Source organism: Neolamprologus multifasciatus, chromosome 7 (assembly GCF_963576455.1).
Source record: "Neolamprologus multifasciatus chromosome 7, fNeoMul1.2, whole genome shotgun sequence".
NCBI lineage: Eukaryota > Metazoa > Chordata > Actinopteri > Cichliformes > Cichlidae > Neolamprologus > Neolamprologus multifasciatus.
In genome coordinates this window covers 64,539,666-64,548,818 of record NC_140445.1, presented here as the reverse complement: position 1 = coordinate 64,548,818, position 9,153 = coordinate 64,539,666, and the positions used below count along the sequence as shown (strand labels likewise).

At 39.1% G+C, this 9,153-nt stretch overlaps 1 protein-coding gene across 1 annotated transcript in view; it reads right to left on the bottom strand.

Annotated features, from left to right (window-relative positions):
* Nucleotides 1-299: 299 nt before the first annotated feature.
* Nucleotides 300-9,153, bottom strand: part of tmtc2b (transmembrane O-mannosyltransferase targeting cadherins 2b) — a 111,049-nt gene continuing 102,195 nt past the window's right edge. The window contains exon 12 of the mRNA XM_085165078.1: nt 300-3,820. Coding sequence (XP_085021204.1) covers nt 3,641-3,820 — 180 coding nt within the window. The 3' untranslated portion in view covers nt 300-3,640. The remainder of the gene's footprint in view (nt 3,821-9,153) is intronic.

The following is a 9,153-nucleotide window of genomic DNA, read 5'->3' as shown; positions in this document are numbered from 1 at the left end:
AGAGCCAAACTGGACTGTGAGTGCGAGCAGCGCCCATGCATTCCAGCTCGATAAGGAAATCTGGGCACCATGGTGAGCTCGGTTCATGGACGCAGACCTTCCAAGCAGAACATGTGAGAAACATCACAAGGCAGACTGCTTCGTTCACAGGGAAGGGCCCTTTACTTGTCAACGGGGTCTGAATTGTGGGACGGGCGGAATCGAAACACGCCGACCATATGTGGCTCCGCACTGCTACCCAGTCCATATGGCAATATTTACACGTCTCCTTTGTTGTACAAAGATCAAAGCAGAGGAAATTCATTTGAGTTGATTTTATGACACATTTTAGCAAATTTACAGGGGGCAACTTTATATACCCTGTAAAAGCTGTTGCACAGCATGGAAGATCACCCCGTTAACGCTCAATACAACGGAAATGTGATGTAAAACTCGAGCTGTTGCTCCAAAGTGTGACTGGCAAAACCTTAATATCAATCTGTGACCTACACCATCAGCAATAATGGCTGCACAGGCACTCGTCAAAGCAGAACACCATCAATTTATTGTGGAAAAAACAAACAAACAAACAAATAAGCAGACAAACAACCAAAACAAAGAGAAACACCACGGGGAAGAAAGGTCTACTCTGGCACATTGTTCATTTTATAATACAAAAAGGAGAAAAAATGGGGCTACAAAGCTCGATAATTTATACAAATACAACAACTTTCAAAAATAAATTTTAATTTAGTAAACGCTCCGCGAACAAGTTTCTGCAATAGCCCACCGCTTGAGATCCCTGAGCAGAGACACAGAGTGAAACATTTTTTTCCTCAAACACCTTCATTAAAACAAGTCGACAGTGTTTCTTCATAAACACTTTATATATACACGTGATAATTACACGATATGTCTGATGTGTGTGACAGACGCTGCTAGGAATCAATGTGAACTGTGAATCTTCATCATAGTTAAAAACAGACGGTGTTATCGCATTATGACTGTAACAAATGACACAAACTCAAAAAACGTTACCGTTCATTGTAGGCTGCTCTGTATTTACCCACGATGGGCCGCGTAACTGGGTATTTACTCCGTAACGACCGCAGGAGTAAACATAACATCTTTTTACATCTAAAAACACAGTACCAGCTGGTTCTGCTGCTAGTTAACACAGAGCAATAACTTAAAATGAAATAAACAAAGGACACGGAGAGCTGAGAGGTTTGTGACCAATAACAAACAAATTATTCCAAATATGGTACATGCTGATACCTCGGGGAAGGTGCTGTTTCACTTGCTGACAATAAACAAACAAATTACACAGAATATGTACAAATGACAATGTGAGAAATACTGTAATAATGTAAAAAGCCAAACTTGCTCAGTAACGCAGTCAAATTCGTGTCTGGCTCCTTTTTTGCTGCTTTCGATGATTTTTTTGATACTATACACTATGTAGGTATATATTAGAATTAATTTATACACACACACACTCTCTCTCTCACACACACACACTAAACTTACTTATATCAACATAAAGGCATTAAAATATTTCCCTCAAATGCACCATGACTGTGCACTGCTCTGTGGTTAAAAGGTGTGCATCAGCATAGTTTCTGTATTTGGTTAGAAGAACTCCTTCATCTGCTTAAGGTCCTCGCACACTCTTCTATAAAAGCTTCGGGCATGTAGCAAGGCGGTGTACCTGAATCTACAGTACCTACCTATTTTTTCGTCTGTTACTTCCACAGGAAGGTAGCTTAACATTTCTATGTATAGTTTCTTAACTGCCATGGTGACTTCTTAACCAACGCAGAGAAGATCTGTAATGATAAAAACACTTCCTGCTACACTCGTGAAAAAGATATTACACCTTTTAAGTCATTACACTGCAAATTTTTCTTCACTTTTTGAGCTTAACTGCCAAAATATGCTGGGTTTTGCAAAGCGGAACATTTGCAGAGGCTACCGTTGTGCTGCAATGGCTAACAAATTCAATTCCCTTTTTTAAGTTGCCACCGAATATTAGGAGAGTGCTACAAAGTGTGTATATTCTAATGAACAAATTTCATCACCGAGACTGAATCAGTATACGAGCTGGAGATTTGAGATAGAAATTTAAGTTGTGATTTTGAATGTTGTTAGTTCTTCATATACTGTCTTCATGATCAAAGTGGAGTATCTGGTCAAACCAAGAACTTCATTTAATGGTGATGGAAACGACCTGCTCCCCCCCAGTGCAGCGTTATGATTCCTTTCCTCTCTTTTATCTCTAATATTAAATTTTACCCAGTTCAACAATTCTTTTTGAGAAACCTTTCAGCAGAATTGCTTAGTTTAAGTATAACTCATCTCAAATGTTAAAGGATGTACCTGGTCTTACTTCAAGTTAGGGCTGCCACAAACGATTATTTTGATAGTCGACTAATCAGATCATCATCCATTGAAGTAAAACATACAGCTTACACCAGCAGCATCTGCTCTTATATAACTATCATTAGCTTACAGCTTTAAGTGTTTAAGGTATGTGCTAACTAAAAATAAAGACAAGATGATAGTTTATTAAATTTTAATGAAATTTGCAGATTGTTTCGGTGAAGTTTAATAAACTCCTTGCTATCTAAAATATAACAGGACACCGGAGTAAATTCTCGAGCATCTCACACTTCTGATAATCAGCTGTCTGCTTGACGTTTATTCAGCTGTGTAAAAACTATAACTTTAATCTCAGCCAAACCGATTTACTCAGGAACAAATAAAATACTGAAAAAAGCCAAACAATAACATTTTTAAGTTATCTAAGTGACTTATATATCATGTTTAACCTGAGTAGCGAAAGACGGCGGTGGGTTTGAAACGATTAGCGGGAGTCCGGTGTTCTCACGGCTCTAGTGAGCCTAGCCCCCGGCTAGCTATCGAGCTAGTGGCTAACAGACGTCTCCGAAAACGTCGGAGCGCTTTTGAAAATATGTGGTGTCTTGATAAACTGAGCAGATATTTGAGGTTTACACAGCTACATTCTCGCCTGAAAATATGTTAAACGTTTATTTTGTGACCCAGAAAGAATAATAAGAGTAATATTTAAACTAACTAGCTGCCGCCATTGTTGGAAACTGAGCTGGGCCGCGCTATGAATTCTGGGACACAGCTGCTTCTTCTTCTTCGGGGTTTAACGGCAGCTGGCATCCTTGTACATGCAGTGCTGCCATCTTCTGTTTCAGTCCGTTATTACACTCTTAAATCCTACTACTTATTCCTGCGTCTTTTGTGATCTTACAAAGCTTCAAACGACGCGTCGACTATTAAATCAGTCGTAATCGTGACTAGTCGACTAATCGTGGCAGCCCTACTTCAAGTGCTTTAGTTATAAAGGAAAAAAAGCCTTAATTTTGAAAAAAGTACTTAAAAGTCCAAATACCACATAACGTTTGCCAAACTGTGAGCAATGATTGTGAGGAAAGCTGCCGGCCTGAGGTGTATGCGAAGCTCAGGAGTCACTAGGAGAGCTGTGTGGTACAGTCACGGCCTCTTTGAGCAAACGTTCTCCCTGAGTCTCTTCCATCTTTTCTGGATGACAGGAGCAAACGAGGAGCGTGTAGGCTGTCCTTTTCCCGGGTCTGGTGTGCAGATGGCGAGCAGGCGGGATCTCTTGAGCTCAGGGGCTCGTGGTCCTCAAGCCCTGTTTCTCCATGATGTTCCACAGCTTACGCAAATTGGACTGGGTGATGGCATCATCTGGTTTTAGTTGAAGTGCTCGGAGGTAATTGGCTTCAGCTTCTTGCAGCTTCCCATTGAGGTGGAGGATTGCCCCGAGATTCATCAAAGCTGCAGGGTACTGAAATTTAAGAAGGAAAAAAGAGCGATCTTAGTTATTTTAGGGTAAGACCAATTGGATTCAGAGATTAAGCTTAAAGGACAATGCAACAGTTTATAAACTAGTGTAGTTGGTACAAACAGCTGCCTGGGACGTAGCAAACGGGAGCTAACATACACATAAGGACAGTGTTTTAACTACAGACATGTTTTAATAAAAAATTCAAATTTTACTACATCCACGGGCTGATAAATAATGCACATAAAGTCCATCTGTTCACACTTTGGGATGTACATAATTTAATGGAGATGGAAAAAATGAGTAACAGTAACTTGTCTCTTATGACAGAAGAGAAAATGCCAGAGGTGAGGCTTAAATAAAGAAAGTAATTTTTTCATCACATGATGCTTTAACGTGGTGGTTTCTGTTCGTCTGATCACCCAGACCCTCTTTGGAGTTTGGTAACCATGCTGCGTTGCGTGTCTCTGTGTCTTGTCTGTGGCCATAGATGTCAGAGGGAGCGACCACGACTTTGAAGTGGGTTGAGATGAATATACTGTTTATTCCCGTTAGTGCCGAGGGGCAAAATCATCAGCGGTGCAACGAGTGAGTCATGAGGACCAAACTGCAGGAAATGTGTCTGGGGTGCAATCATGTCAGGAGGATATCCAGGGCTAGGGAGGGGCCACATCTGATCACTATTTCAGTTTGAAATGTGAAAAACATGTCTAATCGTGTAGTGAGGCTACTGCTTCGGACTATTGGGACTTCTATAATTGTAATTCCTAAGATACGAGGATGTTAAAATTAAGAAAAAAAGAAAGACTTATTTTACTGCATCACATGCACGTCTGACTTAAAACATGCATGATTATGATATTTAAAGAGGTGAACAATTTCTTTTGGTCCATTAGGTAACTCAAAGTATTTCTCTTGTTGAAAGAGTGAACGGAGAAATCATAATAGAGGAAAACTGAATAGATGACACTGAATCTATATCAACATTTAAGTAACTCTCCAAATAAACAACCCCAGATGAATAACTGAACAGTTTACATTCTTATATTAATGTGAATCTGGAGTTTACGTGTCACACTTTTAAGCACAGAAGCTCTCCTAAGAGTGTTAGCTTTATATTCCCAACTACGAGGAATTGTGTGAACGGCGCCGTTTGCTGGACTGTTCGCTTACAAAACATTTCACCGTTTTTCCAGTGCCAGAGTAGGATGAGTGATGCTCTATGCATGAGAAGGAGAGTGTTTTTCTCTTTGACAGAATTCAACCAGTACAGCCCAACTATACCACTGTCCCCTTGAGAGAAAACCATTTTCTGCTGTAAACACATTCAATTCAATTTTATTTATATAGCGCCAAATCACAACAAAAGTCACCTCAAGGCGCTTCATAGATAAAGAGGAAAACCCAACAATCATATGACCCCCTATGAGCAGCACTTTGGCGACAGTGGGAAGGAAAAACTCCCTTTTAACAGGAAGAAACCTCCAGCAGAACCAGGCTCAGGGAGGGGCGGGGCCATCTGCTGTGATTGGTTGGGGTGAGAGAAGAAAGACAGGATAAAGACATACATAAAATGTAAAACATAGAACACATGCATGGCCCAAAGGAAGGACTGACACGACCAAGACCTCTACTGTAGCTCGTTGGAGAGGATCTTTTCTTTAATTTAAAGTAGGGATGCACCGATACTGATATCGGGTATCAGGGCCGATATTGTAAAATGTGTGTGTACTCATACTCGTAAAAGTTAACAGATACCATGAACCGATACTAACTTATTTCATTAATCAGAGGGTGGCTTGTCATTTCCGTTGTAGTTTTTTAGATTGGCCACTAGGGGGGAAATTATTATTTTATTTATTATTTATTTTATAATTTTTTATATTTTATTATTTATTTAATAATAATTATTTTGTTTGTTTGTTTACAATATGGACACTCTGCAATAATTTAAAAGTTTATTTTATTCACAAACCTAATTTGTATTTATTTTATTCCAAACAGAAGTGTTTATTTATTATTCTGAAAGCTCGAGACAGTGCCAATAGTTCAGTGATATTTTGTAAAATTACAATGTGGAGACTCTGCAATAATTTAACAGAAGTGCTTATTTTTCACTTGAAATTTTTTTGTGGTCATTTTTATTAAGATTTTATTTTTTATCAGCAGGGAATATAATAAAACCTGTCTTCCAATTAATTGTATTTGTGTGTGTGTGTGTGTGTGTGTGGTAGAAGTATCGTTTTTTGTACTCTGTATCGGCAAGTACTCAGATCCAAGTATTGGTATCGTATTGGTTTGAAAAAATTGGTATCGTTGCATCCCTAATTTAAAGCATCCTGGCAAAACTAAATTTGTTCTGCTAGCAGCCAGGGCTCTTGAATTTAATGGCTGGGGTAATTCTGAGTCACTCTAAATTACCTTCTTTTTGACTCATCATTGGGTGTTTAAATCGTAGAATAACCGCCAGGCTTCAGTTTACAAGTTGGTGCATTTTAAAAGTCAGAAAATTGTGAGCCAAAGTATTTTTCTTACACAGATGGACACAGTTGAAAGTGACGACACATAAACAGAGCCACAATGTATTGATGTGTTGTGTGTTAACAAAAAACATAAAATGTCATTGCCTCTGTCTCTTTCTAATACATGTGTGAGTTCACTGAAGCAAGACTTTAACAAACAAACTCTGTCCAGTCAAAGTCCGGGTTTGAACGGACGGATCCTGGAGAGTCGAAGTAAATGTTTTCCAGAAAGCTAACAAAGCTTGTATTCACACTTTTTACTGCTCCCCGGGACACTTACTGATGAGTGGTGTAACACGTGAAACACTGTGCAGTGACTCCTGGGTAGAAAATCCACAGAGTTACTGGTTTTCTTCTTAGCACAGCTGCAGCGTAGCTTCAAAGATTGCTCTTTTCACCCATGCACAACTTAGCAATCCCTGAATTTTGTTTCCCTCCTAAGTCTACCCTGCAGACTCAAAGCTAAAGACTACTAAAAGCCTTTGCTTCTCCCCCTTCTTCATATATCTAAGCCGTTTGTGATTTATACCCCCGTTTCTGCATTCTTCCTAGCCCTTGCAACACACTGCAGAACACTGGCTTGTCAAAAGCTTTTATTTTTTTCTCATTTCCTGCTGCTCTGTAACCTCTCTGCCTCCCCACCCTCGCTGAAATAGGCATGCAGGAGCAGAGGCATGTCCAGATGCAGAGCATATTAGCCTAGACTGTAAAGCAACATATGCTATAGAGGTTGTGAATGTTCAGTGTAAAACCAGGTGTTGAATGACCTGGCTGCAATGACTTTAAGTAGCCATTTAAGCAAAGACTATCCATATAAAGTTGGAAACTTTGAAAGGGCAGATGTCATAGGTTATAGAGAGCAACTGATGCTAAGCAAGCATCCAACCCGATTTAGTTTATCTAGATTCAGGGAACTGTAGGACTGTTAAATCCTTTGAATGGAAGGAAGTGTCCTCTCTCCCTGAAAGCAAGCAGACATATGTGCCTAATATAAAACACCAGGACCTTTGGAGAGCAAAGAGTCAAGTCGCAGTAAAGCATGAAATGACAAATGAAGATAGACAGCGTACGCGGCTTAAGTCAAATCACATCGGAAAGAACAAAGGATACAGGTAAGGAAGATGGATGAAGATGCTAAATTATAATAATGCCTCAGCTGTAAAGCAACACAAATAACAAAAAGTTTCCCAAAAAGTGGACCCGACAGGGGCAAAACAGTGCATGTGGACGAGGACTACGGAGTACACAAACATCTCGAGACTTTAATCTACAGACGAACTGAACAACACTGACACAGAAATGGTGTTGTGTGTATTTCATACACTCTCCAAACTGGCTGTAGTTGTGTATGTAAGAATCCCTTATGGATTAATGACGAGAACCTGATGTGAGACTCCATGGTGATGCGTGTTTTGCTGTTCAAATGTATTAAATCACAAAATCAATGTTATCGATAATGAGTTTGTACTCTTTAAACCTTTCAGAACCCAGTTATGCTTTAATCCTTTAAGACCTACCATAGAACCAAGTCCGCCAGAACTTATATTATATGTTTACATGCTGTGGAGCCATTTTTGGGAGCATTTCAAGTTGATATACATCAATACAACCATTATAGCCCAGATTTTAATAATATGTCTGCATTAAGTGCATAGTAATTACATAAATTGCAAAAAAGTGCAATAAACTACAAAAAAATGTAAAATCGTTTTTGTTTTTTTAACATATATTTCTAGTTAGAGAAATTTAAGAGGCTTATCCCTCAAAACTGTAAATACAGAAAAGTTGCACAAAATAGTTTCCCACCACAGGAAATTTATTTTGAGTGTCTTCATAGTTTTATTTTTGAAATACACCAATTTTTATACACTGCAGGAAAAATGAAAATAAATATTATAATACAAATTTGCAAAAAAGCAGCATATGCATCAAAATAAACTATTTCCAGCAGTGCAATATGAGTCCTAAGCATCCCAGAAACCACACAGAAAGTCATAAAGTCAAATATAAGTTTTAAAAACACCAGTATAGGCTCATGAGGCCCTGATGGTAAAACAACTACATTTCCGCAAAAAAAAAGACGTCACTTCCGGTTTCGGGCAGGTCATGGCAGACATGCAAAAGTTCGCGCTGACGTCTATTCCAACGTAGGAAGTGTTACAAACAGCTGATCGGATCGGCAAAGCGTGTTTCTGGAATATTATGTTTTTGTTGCTGCAAGTGCTTTTTATGCAGTTTTTGCAAAGCTATATGTGGAAGGAAACTGTGACCGAGGACAAGCTGATGGCATAAGATGTAAGTACAACTCCTCTGGTTTCATATGCAAAAAAAAATATTGTGCTAGCTCACGTGGTTGCAGAGCTACCGGGATTTAAATGTAGTTGCGCAAAACAGAGCGTGCCGCTCTGACCGGCTTTAAAGGGTTAAACATGCTCATAAATCATCCCGTCATATATCAAAACTGCAATATTTGATGTACAATACCGACGGGATTCATTAAAAGCTATAAAATGTATAATTATTATTGTTATTCAAAGAACAGTATTTCACATCTCCTCGTTCCTCACTTGGGCACACGGAAAACACAGCAGCTCTACCTCGGTCTGTTGTCGGCAATGTGGAGCACAATAAGCAGCCTATAAACGTCTAATCAACGCTGGCTGTGCATTTTGGGTGGAGGCAGTTAACAGTAATTATTTAGACATCAGAAAAAGTATCAGTGGGAACGATCAGGGATCTGAACAGTTACGCCCTTTGAATTTCGTCATGTATGGAAAAAACATCAAATTCCTCTGTTATACTCAAGTTTTGGTT